At 46.8% G+C, this 16,326-nt stretch overlaps 1 protein-coding gene across 1 annotated transcript in view; it reads left to right on the plus strand.

Annotated features, from left to right (window-relative positions):
* The first annotated feature begins 2,053 nt into the window (after positions 1–2,053).
* The window catches only part of MSH2 (mutS homolog 2), a 174,892-nt gene continuing 160,619 nt past the window's right edge, over positions 2,054–16,326 (plus strand). The window contains exons 1-5 of the mRNA XM_088450684.1: positions 2,054–2,345; positions 4,446–4,600; positions 5,151–5,429; positions 10,003–10,149; positions 15,437–15,586. Of these exons, the coding sequence (XP_088306810.1) occupies positions 2,138–2,345; positions 4,446–4,600; positions 5,151–5,429; positions 10,003–10,149; positions 15,437–15,586 (939 nt within the window). The 5' untranslated portion in view covers positions 2,054–2,137. The remainder of the gene's footprint in view (positions 2,346–4,445; positions 4,601–5,150; positions 5,430–10,002; positions 10,150–15,436; positions 15,587–16,326) is intronic.

The following is a 16,326-nucleotide window of genomic DNA, read 5'->3' on the forward strand; positions in this document are numbered from 1 at the left end:
CGTTCATGCGCGATCACGTTTGTAGTTCAGTCAGACTTGTCAACTCAGCGATTTTCATTAAGGGAATATGCAAAAATCGTTTGTAGTTCAAAAAAATCGTTCATTACACTTTAAAAAATCTGACAGAAAATCGTTCATAAAATCGTTGGTAACGAAATCGTTGTGTGTGTATGCAGCTTTAGAAACAGGCACAGACAAATATCTAAGTCAGTGATTTCCAACCTCGGTCCTCAAGGCACACTAAAGGCACACATCCACTAGACGATTAAATTGAGCGATTGAACGATAATGATATTGTTCAATAATCGTTTAAAGATCGTTAAAAAAATGTCTAAAACGACCAGCGATGCACGCTCCCACTGGTCGTTTAGACATCTATCATCGTACAAATATGTTGTACAACCTGACGATAACGTCAGGTTCAGCATGTTTGCAGATGATTGATGTGCCTACACTGAACAACTGCTCATTCAGTGTAGGCACATCACAGACTGACAAACAACTGCACGATTACAATGTCGTAATCGTGCAGTCGTTTTGAGGTCTTTTAGTGGATGTGTGCCTTAACAGTCCTGGTTTTAGTGATATCCATGCTGAAGCACAGATGGTTCAATCAAAATAACTGAGGTACTGATTAAATCACCTGTGCTCAAGTATGGCTATCCTTAAAACCTGGACTGTTAGTGTGCCTTGAGGACTGTGGTTGGGAATCTCTGATCTAAGTGATGAAATTATATTTCTTATACTCTTTTACTAGGGGAGATGTACTAAGCTCTGAAAAGTGATAAATTGAAAAGTGATAAACTTCCAGCCACTCAGCTCCTAACTGTCACTTTGGGGTTTATTTACTAAGCAGTGTTAGGAGACAGAGTGAAAAGTGATAAGGTGCCAGCCAATCATCTCCCAACTGTCATTTTACAAACACAGCCTGTGAGATGACAGTTGGGACCTTATCACTTTTCACTCTGTCTCCTAACACTGCTTAGTAATTAGACCCCTTTTTGTAATTTATCACTTTCCAGAGCTTAGTACATCTGCCTCTAATACCACATCCAGACAGAAAAATGTCAAAAACACGGATTTTACCCAGCATTTGAGTGCTGGGTCGTTTTGCTGGTCCCAGCCAGAACCCCTGTTCAAACAGAAGAGCAGAATAAAATGGGTATTTTTTCTGTCTGAAGGGGTCAACCCGGGGTCGAAATTCCCAGGTCTCCGACCCTGGTAAATTCCTGACCATACTTGCCGACTTTCTGGCTGCTCCTTCCGGGAGGGAGCAGCCAGATCGGCAGGACGGGGGCGTGGCCGGGTGGATGATGAGCATTTGTGGGCGTGACGGGGCAGGGCCACGTGACCGTGTCATTTTGCCCCCTCTACACAATGCAGATAATACAGGCATTGTGGAGCAGGGGGTGGGGTCAAAATGATGCGATTCAGTGTGAATCACGTTATCGGACCCCCTCCGCTGCGGGGGTATAACTATTAATTGCGCGGGGGGGGGGGTCGGAAGCTGCCAGGAGGCTTGCCTCCCTTTCCGGGACGCCAGGAGCTGCACCCGATTTTCGGGAGGCTCCTGGCCAAATCGGGAGGGTAGGCAAGCCTGGGGTTGACCCTTTCAAACAGAAAAAGGACCCGTGTTGATCAGCAAATTACCGGGTTGAAACGTTTTTCTGTATGAAAGGGGTATAAGGGAGAGATGTATCAAACATCGTAAAGGGGACAAGACGTGAAGGTGTCCATAGCGAACCAATCAGCTTCTAGCTATCACTTATCTAATAAATTCTATACCAGGGGTAGGCAACCTGCTGTGGAACTACACATCCCAACATGCCCTACCACAGTTTTGCTGTTCAGGCATGCTAAAACTTTGGTAAGGCATGCTGGGACGTGTAGTTTCACAACAGCTGGCATTCAACACGTTTCAGACCATGATCGCTAAACCTCCAACTTCCTTTTGGCAATTTACGCCTAGTCTATTGGTGACCTCATGCCCTTATGAAACATGGCGCCCACGGTAGCATCAGGCGTTCCCCCAGCAACGCTAGCCGTTTGCCCTTCCGCTGCAGCGACGACGTCATGATGAGTTCGTTGCCGGAGTGACGCGGCTCTGTCAGTGCCAGTGTTGGCGGGAGATTCCAGCATGGCCGTGCAGCCTAAGGAGAAGCTGTCTATGGACAGCGGGGCGGAGAGCGGCTTCCTCAGCTTCTACCACTCCATGCCGGACAAGCCGGAGACCACCGTGCGGGTGTTCGATCGCAACGACTACTACACGGTGCACGGCGGGGACGCGCTCTTCGCCGCTAAGGAGGTCTTCAAGACGAATGGGGTCATCAAGTACCTGGGCTCAGGTGGTCACTGCTGTCCTTGCCCTATACAGTCCCTGCATGCTGCGCTGCACACACTGGTGCTGTGTCATAGTATAGAACTAATGCCAGGGGGGGGGTCACAGCAGGTGTCATATATTATAGCTGGAGGCTGGTGACGTCACATGACATTTTAAAGGTTACCTGTGATGGAATGTGTAATAAATATATATATATATTACTACCTTGGATAGGTGGAGCGTCCAGCACAAGTTCCTCCCTGTGTGTCATACAGTGACTAGTGTATTACTAGTTTTTCTTTCTCATTTTATCTATTCGGGGAGCTGGAGTGAGAGAGAGAGAGAAAGTACCAGCCAATCAGCTCCTAAATTATACTTTACAGGCTGTTTGAAAACTTTGTTAGGAGCTGATTGGTTGGTACTTTATCTCTGTCCCTCTTTATCACTCTCCAAGGCTTAGTACATATCCCTCTTTATGTAAGGCGCCAGAAAGTTTCTGCAGTGCTCTGTGCTGTACAGGTTGTATACACAGAGTAAAACCTGATACCTTGGCGGTAACTGTAACAAAAGAAAAAGGCTTTTATTTAGGCTTTGTATTTTTATTTACAGTAAGACATATATATATATATTTGTATTATACATAGCTAGCTATATACATCTATATATACACACTGCATTCCTCGAAGGAAAGCAGAGTCTGATTTAGAGTCCATTTTTCAGTTAAATCTGCACTGCGAGAATGCGCAGCGTCACCGGTGACGGATACTTTCAGAAGCTGAATGAGAGGGGTGGTTCCAGCGCATTAATATTGCCAACTCTGAATACAGATGATCTGCATTTATTTTCGAGCACCTAAAGCTGCCGACTAGCGCGTATCTCTCATTCAGCCCCGTAATGTGCGCTCTAGGGGCGATTCATTTGTTTAGCCGGCAGCTATTTTTTTTTTTAGTCGTCAGATGGAGCAATTCAATTGTTGCTCTGTCTGAGCGCGATAGCTGCCGGCATATCTGCTTGTACCCACAGGAGGGTGCGACCACAAATGTGCAAGAATCCTGTGGTTAGGGTGCCCTAACCAGGCCTTCAGATGGGTTTAGCCGTTTTACACAGCTAAACCAGGTCTAATAGGGCGTGAAAAGGGTGATAATGAGCGCCAAGAACAATTGAATTGCAAAACTGGGTGCTCATTAATTATCACCTCCCACGCAAGAATTGAATCGCCCTCTCTGTGCTATAGGTTTTTGTTTGTGTGCCCTGTCTTCTATAGCCATCAGACAGTGTTTACCCTATCAAACATGAGAGAAAACGTCTTTACATGGCCAGCAATTAATTCAAACATTATATTCTAAGTTTATTTTTGTTCCCCCTCCTTATAATTTCTAAATGACACAAAATGAATTTAGTGAGACTTATTTATATATATAAATGTATTTGTTACTAGTATGTAATGAACCGGCATGATCACATCTGTCGCCCCTGCCCCATCCAGATCCGTTAGTCTTATCTCCCATCATTGCAGTGCGCGTGTACAGGTCACACCTAACATGCACATTGCACGCAGTGGTATCTGGAGTGCGCTGTGCATGTTAGTTTTGACCTCCACATGCCACAGCCACAATTAGATCATTACGCAAACTTGCGTGATGACCTTATTTAGGTCAATGGACAATTTTATAATAATAGATTAACCCAGAGGTTTCCAAACTCCGCCATTACAGTCCACGTTTTAAGGATATCTATGCTTGAACACAGGTGACTTAATTAGTACCTCAGTCAATTTGATTTACCTATCTGGACTCAAGCATAGATATATCCTTAAAACCTGGACTGCAAAGGAGGAATTTGGGAACCTCTGCATTAACCTATTGAGGGAATTCAGTGAAGAGCGAGGTTCCAGCGATGAGCACATAGAGAGTAGTTACATGCTGTAAACTTCACTTGTTTTTTGCTTAAACTTCTTCGGGTCATGAGCAAACCTCTTGCCCAGATAATTTCTGGAACTTTGCAGCTAATTAATCTTCCCCTATGTATATAATTTGTACTTGGTGCTGGAAGAATGTAGAACGCTAAACTTGATCATTACTAAAATATCAGTCTGGAGTAATTATATATATTTTTTTTATTTCAGGGAGCAAGAAACTGGAGAGTGTGGTGCTCAGTAAAATGAACTTTGAGTCTGTAGTGAGGGACCTTCTTCTTGTCCGCCAGTATCGTGTAGAAGTATACAAAAACAAGTCGGGAAGCAAATCCTCAAAGGACAATGACTGGCATCTGGCCTTTAAGGTATATATTTAAAAAAATGCACTAAAACTATCAAATGGGTTTGTTGACAATTATATTTGTTGACCTGGTCAGTTTACCTATGATGGGTGATGTTGTATATTTATTACAGTGCTTGATTACCACCAAGTCGGCCAAAGCTGGTATTCTAGTCGGGGTAACGTTCCTTCATGGAACATTTATTCATTTGTACAGTTCATAGACTTGGTGCTGTGTGGATTGGCGTTATAAAAAGGTGGCACTGGTTTGTTTCATTATGTGAACTTGTTCCAAAGTCACTGTCCCCGGGTTCCTCTAGCATTTTGGCCTCTTATTTGTGTGTTGATCATTGAACAGCAAGTAGCACACTTCCGCTGTGTGCATCAGTGTAGCAAATGTGATATTTAAATCTGTGATGCCCATTCACTCCTCTACACTTGGGTGCAGAAACAGTCGGCAATGCTAGGCATTACACCAAAAAGCAGTGGCTGCAGTGCAGGAAGACGCTGGCGTTGCTTGTTGTGTTTTGCAATCCGTACTTAGACGTGTAAAATATTAATATTTTTCTTTCCAGGCCTCGCCAGGAAACCTCACGCAGTTCGAGGAGATTCTGTTTGGAAACAATGACATGTCCTCTGCAGTTGGGGTTGTTGGCATCCGGTTGGTCAGCGCTGAGGGACAAAGATTGGTTGGCGTTGGTTATGTGGATTCAACGTTCAGGCGGCTTGGAGTTTGTGAATTCCCGGATAATGATCAGTTCTCAAATCTAGAAGCTTTGCTTGTTCAGATTGGGCCAAAGGAATGCGTGGTGCCTGGGGGAGACGTGGCCGGTGACATGGGTAAAGTCAGACAGGTATTGTTATTGGAAGCATTTGGGGTATCTGTCTGTGAATGGTGCTGACTGATCCCAACCCAAGTAACCAGCACATTGGTATCTGTTACTCATCACTTTTTATTTTGGTTATTTTTTATGTTGGACAAAAAGCTGGATAAAAGAATGTGTGTATATACATCTCGATGATTGTGACTCCTCTGCGCTTGAATCGCCCCCATAGAGTAGTCCGTGGAACCTGCCTTTTACACTGTATTTGTCTTTCAATAACAGGCATTGCGAGCTAATGTTTATTGCAATATGAGTTTGGTTGCGATGTGCTGCAATGCAGATCACCTTTTATTTTGGTAGCCCAACATCGCAGATTTTCCTTTGCACCTGTGGGCCTGATTCAGAGACGGACGCTCTGACCAGAGCGCTCGCTCTGAATCAGGGCCCTCCTACCTAATATTGGAGCGGCCTCCTGGACGCTCGCATAGCTGTGGGTTACTACCCACAGCTTATGCGAGCATCCATGATGATGGTCGCGATGGTCAAAGACCATCGGGCTTGCGACGAGACCCTGCGGTAGGGTCTCGCTGCCGCAAGCTCTGGAGTGATTTTGGCTCTATCAGAGCCAAAATCACTCCCACTGACCTCACTAGTGACCTCAGTGGGGCCGGACCCAGACAGTAGGCGTTCCCATGGGAACGCCTCCGTCTGGCAGCCACGCCCTCGGCACGCCCTCGAAAGGGGGCGTGCCGTCACTCACCATCGACAGCACGCCCCCATTGGTGCGAGACCCCGAGCGACGGATTCACCGTCGCTCGCCGGGTCTCGCGCATGCGCACGACGGAGCTCCCTCCGTCGTGCACATGCGCACTTAGGCACCATCGACCCGCTTGCGAGCGTACAGCGCTCACCAGCGGGTCAGAATCAGGCCCTCAGTGAGGTGCCAGAAAAAAAAAAATCTGATGTTGGTGGGCATGTTAGACACTGGTACATCAAAGCCATCACCACTAATTAAATTGCCCCCTGTAAATGATGGAAACACATAGTTTTGAGTGTGTATTGCCTATAGTGCATTCATGGAGTAAATGTGGGGTAGGCAACCTGTGGGACTCCAGCTGCTGTGGAACTACACATCGCAGCATGCATTGGCATAGTTTTAACATGGGCTAACAGAAAAATGCTGGGATGAGTATTTCCGCAGCAGCTGCAGTGTCACACGTTGCCTAACAGTGGACTAAAGCATACATAGCATGGGGTAACATAGAGCATTCAACATTTTAAGTGTTTGCATTGAATTAGTGAAAACAGGATGCATTCTTTTTTAAATAAGTAACTTTATTTCTCTATTTCAAACTAAAGGTGCCTACACACGGAACACTATTGCTAAACGATCCGACGCATCGGAACGACCAATCGCCAATATCGTTCCGTGTGTATGCACTACATCGTGCGTTGCGTGTTCACGTGGGGTAGTCTACCTCATCGTCTGATCTTTTGTACATGCAGGAAGATCAGGCTATGCTGCTGACGATCCATGCAGCGCTACGCGGCAGGGGCCGACCTATTGGGCGGTCGGGCTCCGGATCGCCCTGTGTGTATGGACCGCCCGGTATGTCAGCCTGGGATCGTGGGCCGCGCAAGTGGGTACACAATCGTAACGTGTGTACCCATCTTAAAAGTGATTCATTTTGAAGCCACATATCTATGACTTTTTTTTTTTTGGTACATAAACCACTGTGGCTGGCCACGAGAAGCCGTTGGGTAACTTCCATTTCTCCTTGGTTTGTTTCTTCAGGCTGCTTTGAATGATTGATTCCTCGGTTTCATGTGACTGCCATATTAAGTTCTTTAAGTTGCTATTGAAAAAAAAGTGCCATTGCTGCTTTAAAAAAGTATTTACCTGTAGGACACTGTAACGGATTGCAAATTCATTTATTTAAAAATACTTTATGAAATAATTGTGTTGAGTTATCAAAGCATTTGACGTGCCTTTGACAATTATCTGTCGCAAAATGTTCTAATTAGTTGTTATTGTCAAGTAAAGGGACTGATTATATTTTGACAATGGTGACATTTAACATGGGCTGTTACATTTCTTAATGAAATGTGCTCAGCCTGTGTCATGATATAGACGGTTATCAGCAGCTTGCTGCTGGCGGTGTCTGATGGCTGTGCTCTTGGTTGGGATTGCTGACAGGAAGTCACTACTTTTTATCTCCTGTCTTTAGTACTGCTAAGCTCTAGGTACAGTTTAATGCATTCACAGATATCTTGTCATTCTTGGTATTCGCTTAAGTCTACTGGGCTCAGTTCTTGCTCCTGTCTTTTAAGATTAATTGGCGATCAGGGGAATACTTTGTCCTAAGATTGCATTAAAGGGTAGTCTGAAGAGTCTTGATCCACTGTATAGTGTTCCTGCTAGACTGCAGGCAGGGCGCTGAGAGTGCGGAAATGGAGCCTCTGCGTGCGCTCCCGAAAAGCGACTTGGCTGTCCGGGGAGGGGCATGTCCTTGTAACACTCCAATTTGTCACACTTGGGGACGTGCACAGCACTTACGGAGGTGCTGGGCTTTCCCCAAGCTCTCCCCTCACACTGAAAAGATACCGTACACAAGTCCACGGCATCTGTTCACCCAGCGGAGATCGTTCACCGCAATTTTTCCCACCCGCCGCACACTGCGTCCCGCGGGTGGGGAAGGCACAGCGCAGGCTGTTTTAGCGGAACACTAACTGTATCCTTGTGGCTTGGGGATAAGAGCTCTTCCTTTGGGAGAAGCCAGATTAAGTTGCACCGCAACTTGGGCTTTTGAAACACTTTCTAATATTTCATCTCATGGCTGGAGAAGTCGCCCATCTCTGTGTGCTCACCCTCTATTCCTACACTGGAGATCGCCCCTGGTGCTGATATGGGGAGCACCTGCTGGAAATTATGAGAAGGAGTTCCTGTCATTTGCTCTTATACACACACATGTACTTCTATGACTGCAGTATTCTGGTAAGAGTGCCTCTGAGCACAGTAAGTGTCGTCGTCATCCCATTAGTGCTCTGACTGCAGTATTACTGTGCTCAGAGGCGCTCTTACCGGAAGCATCGCTGTCATCACATTAGTGCTCTGACTGCAGTATTACTGTGCTCAGAGGCGCTCTTACCAGGAGCATCGCTGTCATCACATTAGTGCTCTGACTGCAGTATTACTGTGCTCAGAGGCACTCTTACCAGGAGCATCGCTGTCATCGCATTAGTGCTGTGACTGCAGTATTACTGTGCTCAGAGACGCTCTTACCAGGAGCATCACTGTCATCACACTAGTGCTCTGACTGCAGTATTACTGTGCTCAGAGGCACTCTCTTACCGGAAATGTTACTCTCATCACACTAGTGCTCTGACTGCAGTATTACTGTGCTCAGAGGCACTCTTACCGGAAATGTCGCTGTCATCACATTAGTGCTCTGACTGCAGTATTACTGTGCTCAGAGGCGCTCTTACCGGAAGCATCGCTGTCATCACATTAGTGCTCTGACTGCAGTATTACTGTGCTCAGAGACACTCTTACCGGAAGCATTGCTGTCATCACATTAGTGCTCTGACTGCAGTATTACTGTGCTCAGAGGCACTCTTACCAGGAGCATCGCTGTCATCACATTGGTGCTGTGACTGCAGTATTACTGTGCTCAGAGGTGCTCTTACCAGGAGCATCGCTGTCATCACATTAGTGCTCTGACTGCAGTATTACTATGCTCAGAGGCACTCTTACCGGAAGCATAGCTGTCATCACATTAGTGCTCTGACTGCAGTATTACTGTGCTCAGAGGCACTCTTACCAGGAGCATCGCTGTCATCACACTAGTGCTCTGACTGCAGTATTACTGTGCTCAGAGGCGCTCTTACCGGAAGCGTTGCTGTCATCACATTAGTGCTCTGACTGCAGTATTACTGTGCTCAGAGGCACTCTTACCAGGAGCATCGCTGTCATCACACTAGTGCTCTGACTGCAGTATTACTGTGCTCAGAGGCACTCTTATCGGAAATGTTGCTGTCATCACACTAGTGCTCTGACTGCAGTAATAGCAGCAAGGCCATTAGGCTCAGGGGAAGTATCGAACGAGGGCTCAGGCTAATATGGGGGGTATGGCACAGGCTGATGTGCTCATGTAATTTAAAAAGGACAGATTTACATCCGATATCCTTAGTTAATAAAACCTATAGAGCTTATTTCAAGTATGCAGTATAACGGCACATCTAAGGACTTGCAACTCTGTGTAGATTAAGGATATGTTCAGATGCAGAAGACTGATAACCTAGCCTGGTGTGTTGTGAATGCTTGGATCCCATTATGTGCGCTGTGTGTGAGATTTCCCATGGAATGTCCCTTGCCAAGTTTGCTGTGGTTTTTGCTGACTATCAGTGAATGAATCTGGACTGTATAGCTATAAACTCTTGAAATAGATACATGAAACCTCCCTGAGAGAACACCTATCCTCTTTAGAAGGGTTGATAAATCTCCTCCCAAATGTTATTACTAAGTAGTGCAAATTATATTTACAGTGGAACAACCCTTCTGACTTTGCTTTAACTCTCTGCTTTCATGAATGTGTTTGCTCAGATTGTCCAGCGAGGTGGGATCCTGGTTACGGATAGGAAAAAAGGCGAGTTCACCACAAAAGACTGTGTACAAGATCTGAACCGTTTACTGAAAGCGAAGAAAGGAGAACAAGTCACTAGCGCTGCGTTACCGGAGATGGAGAAGCAGGTATTGCTGGGGTGCTGTAGTTAATCGGCCGCCGCACGGGATGCCGGCAGTCAAAATCCGGGTGCCGGAATCTCGACCCATGGCCAGAACACCGGTGCCAGAATCCCATCATCGGGGGGGAGGTTAGGGTTAGGCTATGGACGGGGGGTTGGGTTTAAGCACCATCTTGGAGAGTTAGGTTTAGGTACTAACGGGGAGGGTTAGGCTGCGGACAGGGACAATTAGGTTTAGCCACCGTGGGGTGGGGGGATTTGGGGGTTAGGGTACAGACAGGGGGAGTTAGGTTTAGGCACCACTTGTTAGGTGTTAGGCTATAAGGGGGAAGGGTTGGGTTTAGGCACTACAGGGGAAGGGTTAGGGTGTTGGGCTGGGAGGGTTAGGATGCAGGAAGGGAGGGTTAACGGGTGAAGGGTTAAAATACTTACGACAAACACAAATAATTAGCTTGCGAATTACTATAGGAGGTACTAATGTGTAGAAATAAATATAATAAAGAGAATTCCCGTTTGCTGCAGGTCCAAAAGAATCAGCTCTGAGGGTTCTAAGGCAATTGAAAACAGAAGGAAATATAAGACCTGCGCATAGGAAATTCACATAAACAGAAGTCTCTCATAAATATATTAATTTTAATAAACAGAAAAAGAAAAGTTGTCAAATAACATACAATCTAAAATAAAATTATATAGACCTCTCAAGAAGGTATGAAAAAAAAAAAAAATACCTGCAGTCTGCTAAAACAGGGATATCCTGCAAAAAAAAAAAAAAAAAAGTGCTCATGAGTCAAAAAATAAGCAGGGTGTCATGGCCCCATCAGCGGCATTGATATAAATATATTCCAATGTATCTGGACTGAAGTATAAATCAATTAAGACTGGGTATGAGTAAGAAAGTCTCTCTATTAGCAGCAAAAGGCAATTGGTGTATAGTTCCTCCGTAAAGATCTAAGGTTCCAATGTTAATAGGCAGACAAGTAATTAAAGACTCAGTTTTTATCCCCTTCGTCTGAGTCCCACTCACGGAATTGAGCAATCCAGCGCTTGTAGCGGGAAGGGAGAACCCGTTAATGTGAGCACAGATGTGTAGCAAATCTGTCCGAGCGTCCTCGGAGACTGTGCTGGGCAATACCTCCACCGGTGGTTGTAGTGCAGTTAGTGGGATCGGACAAGAGATATGGTAAGAACTTACCTTTGCTATTTCTCTTTCTACGAGGTCCATAGGGTCCACAGGGTTGACCTTGAGGTATAGCTTTTGCTGCTCCCAGGATACACTGGGTCCATCCTCCTCTATACCCCGACCCTGAGCCACAGGCAACTCAGTTGGTAAGTAGCCAAGGCTGGAGGAAAAAAACAGAGAGAAGGAAGACTGGAACACACAGAACCATACTCGCGGAAAGGGAGACGGAAAACTGGTGACCAGCCACATAGCCCATATGAAGCCAGGAGCGTCAGGGCGGGCGCCCCGTGGACCCTATGGACTTTGTGGAAACAGAGATAACAAAGGTAAGTTCTTACCATATCTCTTGTTTTCTACTTCAGGGTGCATAGGGGGTCCGCAGGGTTGACCTTGGATGTCCCAAAGCAGTTCAACTAAGGGCGGGGACGTTCTTGTCCTGAAAGCAGAATATGGTGCCCCGAAGGATGCATCCTGAGAGGCAAAGGTGTCAAACGCATAGAGCCTCAGAAAGGTCTGAATGGAAGACCACATGGCCGCCTTACATAGCTGAACAGCCGAGGCGCCATGTCTAGCAGCCCACGAGGGACTCATAGACCGAGTAGAATGAGCCTTAACAGAAGCCGAAACAGTCAAACTCTCCTGTGCATAAGCCTCACAAATAACCAAACTAAAGGGGCCAAAGGTTGTTTGTTGGCAGGCCAACCCCTCTTATGAAAACCAAAGAGGACGAACAAGGAATCTGACTTCCGACTGGAACTAGTCCGGTCCACATAAACTTTGAGAGCATGGACCACATCTAAGGAAGCCTCACCAGCCGAAAGATCAGGCGACTGAAATGCTGGCACAGCAATTTCCTGATTAATGTGGAACTTAGAAACCACCTTAGGAAGTAAACCCGGGCGAGTGCGAAGCACCGCCCTGTCCTGGTGAAAAATCAGAAAAGGGGAACGACAGGACAACGCCCCCAATTCTGACACACTCCTGGCCGAAGCAATAGCCAGGAGAAAAGCAGTCTTCACAGTCAACCACTTGAGTTCCACTGACTCAAGAGGTTCAAATGGAGGACCCTGCAGGGCCCGAAGCACCACCGCCAAATCCCAAGGAGCCACAGGGGGAACAAAGGGAGGCTGAATCCTGAGCACCCCCTGGAAAAAGGTGCGGACATCTGGCAGAGTAGCGATCCTATGCTGGAACCACACAGAGGGCCTGATTCAGAGCCGGACACTCTGAAAAGAGCGCTCGCTCTGAATTAGGGCCCTCCTACCTAAAATTGGAGCGGCCTCCTGGCCGCTCGCATAGCTGTGGGTTACCACCCACAGCTTATGCGAGCGGCCAAAAAGATGGTCGCGATGGTCAAGACCATTGCGACCATCGGGCTTGCGACGAGACCCTGCGGTAGGGTCTCGCTGCCGCAAGCCCAGGAGTGCTTTTGGCTCTATCAGAGCCAAAAGCACTCCCACTGACATCACTAGTGATGTCAGTGAGGCCGGACCCAGACGGTAGGCGTTCCCATGGGAACGCCTCCGTCTGGCAGCAACGCCCACCAAAGGGGGCGTGCTGTCACTCACCATCGGGTCTCGAGCATGCGCACGATGGAGCTCCCTCCGTCGTGCGCATGCGCACTAGGGCACCATCGACCCGCTTGCGAGCGGGTCTCAATCAGGCCCAGAGTGCAGACACATGAACTTTCAAAGAAGCTAGGCGTAAGCCTAGTTCCAAACCAGACTGAAGGAATGCCAAAACCGTAGAAGCACGAAACGCCTGCGGATCGTAGTTTCTGGACTCACACCATCGAAAATAAGTATGCCACACTCTGTGGTAAATCCTAGCAGAAGCAGGCTTGCACGCATGAAGCATCGTGCTGATGACAGAGCTGGAAATACCCCTGGACCTTAAGATGGATGTCTCAAGAGCCACGCTGTCAAAGACAGACGACCCAGATTCGGGTAAAGGCAGGGTCCCTGAGACAACAGGTCCCGACGTTGAGGCAGAAGGAACGGAGCATTGATGGAGAGGCTTCGAAGATCGGAGTATCAAGGACGTCTGGGCCTAGCCGGAGTTATATATATATATATATATATATATATATATATATATATATATATATATATATATATATATATATTCTCAACACCATGGATGAAGTTCATTGATTTACTCCTGGGGCAGCACACAAGCCCACAGATATGGCACCGTGTAGCACGCAACCGTATGTGACCAACCTCACAAATACATGAGTTTATATAAGTGAGGTCCGACAAAAGCCCTTTCCACACACACCTGCCAGGGCTGTAGGAGAAGAAAAGGGATAGGTATGGACTGACAGTAAGTAGAATTAAAGCTCAGACAGTCAGCACTAGCAAAAGTCACATACCATGCAGAAAGTTATACTCATTGCACCTTTACACTACAATCAACCTGCCCAGATTCAGTGTCTGGGAGGGCTATAGTGCTGTATACACTAACCTTTAGCAGGGGAGAGGTACACAGGGGGACCGGTCCACTTTGCTGCCTGAGATCTGCGCTGCCTCTTGATAGAAAAGATGGCCGCCGGAGACCTCAGAGGAGGAGTGGCCGCAGAAGGAAGCAGCTCAGCGTCGCCAGACCATGCGCTGGAAAGGCGTGCTGAGCTGAGGAGCCACTAGACAGGGAAGGCGCTTTCCCCTGGCTAGCATTTAACCCCCGGGATGCTGGCTCTCGCTGACAGTATATACCCTGGTGGTCTAGTGGACACGCGGGGTATGCCTGCATAGAGGGGAGCCCGCCGCCACCGCTAGCGCCTCCGGTCTCCCCAGAGAGCGGAGGCTGAAGGCTGCATGCATCGGTGACCCGCGACTTACCTGTTCCCCGGGATCCTGCAGCAGCCTAGGGATTCCTCCAGAGTCCGGTTAGTACAGACTCTGTACTGGCGTCGCAGCGCCGGCAGGGTGTAGGAGCGGCAGCTTGGACGTCCAATGGACAGTCTGATGCTGCCGCTCTGAAGAGTGTAAAAAAATAAATAAAATTAAATAAACTCTTAAAAAAAAAATAAAGCTTAGGGACTGCTATGCAGCCCCCCTGCGTTACAGGGTGACCCAACTCCAGTCGAGCACCAACTAAAACTGAGGTGCCTGTGGCTCTAGGGCGGGGTATTGAGGAGGATGGACAAAGTGCATCCTGGGAGCAGCAACAGCTTTAACTGTGTGGTGCCCGTGGATCCAGATCCAGCTATACCCCAAGGTCAACCCTGTGGACCCCCTATGGACCCTGAAGTAGAAAGGATAGTTCCACCCTCCAGTATGTGTAGTAATCAGGTGGTGGAGCCCTTAACGCGTTTTGTGACGTTCACGTGACTTTCTCAATACTTATGGTACCCTGACGGGATTCTAAGCATCGGGGTGCCACTCTCTCTGTTCTGACGGCCAGCATCCCGCCTGCTGGCCTCCCATACCCAACCTATTGCTGGGTCTGACTGGCTGGCCTCTGTAATAGGCCCTTATATGAGGGACCCTGGACGTACAGTAGTTATGTTCCTTGTTCAGCATTTTCTGTCGATGAATGTCAGAGTTGCTACTTCTTCCTCCACCCCAGTTAGCATTTAGCTGCCTTTAATGACTATTGGGCACTGATCTAAAGGATAAAGTCTTACAATTAAATGAAGCCCTAACCTTCATTAAGCTTGCCATGGAACCTCCTCTCTACCATGATGCTCAGCACTTTATCACTTACTCTACAATCTCATCATAATTACCCTTTATAAGGGTTCTTTATCAACATTGCTCGAAGGTGCAAATCTGCCCCAGATTCATAGCGTTCTCTGTCATTGTCTAACTTGCACAGATACCAGCTAATTCCTTAATGATTGCTGTGGTTCTAGTGCAGCTCTGCTGCTGTCATGTGAAAAAGAGGGGTGTAAGGTGCAATGTTTAAGTGTTGTAGTCAATCATGGTTATTATCTCCCAGATATATCTGCTTTTCAATCTATTTTATTTCTAGGCTTGCCTGGCCATTTGACCAGCACTTGTTGCATAGAGAATCCTTTTATACCAGTCCTGTTTTATTAACCTTTATTTCAATATGGCTTTTCATGTGCTTACATTATTGTTTCTATTACTGTGACCTTCTGTCATTTCAGGTTGCAATGTCGGCTTTGTCAGCAGTGATGAAGTATTTGGAGCTACTGTCTGATGAGTCAAATTTTGGACAGTTTCAGATGAGCAGCTTTGACCTTACTCAGTACATGAAACTGGATAATGCAGCGGTGGGTGCATTAAATCTCTTTCAGGTGAGTGTCTATAGTGTATAACAATAGAGTTCTACAGTGTGAGGATTTATTTTGCAGCTGTATTGTTGTAAAGAATCTTCTGTTTAGTTCTTGCCACTAACTGGAAAGATTTGAACAGGATTATGCCTATTATTTATGCTGGCTTGGAGTCCCCATCTCTCCTACCTGTTGGTTGATGATACTGGATCAGAACCTCTATATACCCCTGCCTATACATTCTAATATCCTACCTATAAACCTCTAAGGATGACGCAAATTTGCGTACGCAGTCATACAGTAAATGAAGACTTAAGATCTGGAATCTGTGGATCCAAAGCACAAGTATTATTCAGGTAAAAGTACAGTCAGTTACACGCTATTGATCCAGACACAATTCGGCGCAAAGGAATTACACAGACCCAAGTACAGTATACATACGCAGCGCCTTCTGGTCCAGATGTTAGGCACCAGCAAGAAACCCCTCGTCCCTCAGCGTTCAGCAAGAAGACTAAGACCCCAGTGTTGGAGCACACATTTATACCCCCCCAGAATAGACAGGACAATAGAGAAGTTTGTTGCTTATGCCATTGGTTCCCATGGTGGAAGCATCTGTTACAGAGCGTTTAACAGGCTGGTTCAAATAGACTCAACCCAGCCTCCAACAACTGGGGGTCTCTGCCCTCCCACCCCATGCAATCATCCTAACAGTTGTTCATATAATATACGTTTTGTTGCTTGAAGTCTCTGCGGTCCATAAGTTG

This window comes from Taudactylus pleione, unplaced genomic scaffold (genome assembly GCF_031769625.1).
Source record: "Taudactylus pleione unplaced genomic scaffold, aTauple2 ptg000522l, whole genome shotgun sequence".
Lineage (NCBI taxonomy): Eukaryota > Metazoa > Chordata > Amphibia > Anura > Myobatrachidae > Taudactylus > Taudactylus pleione.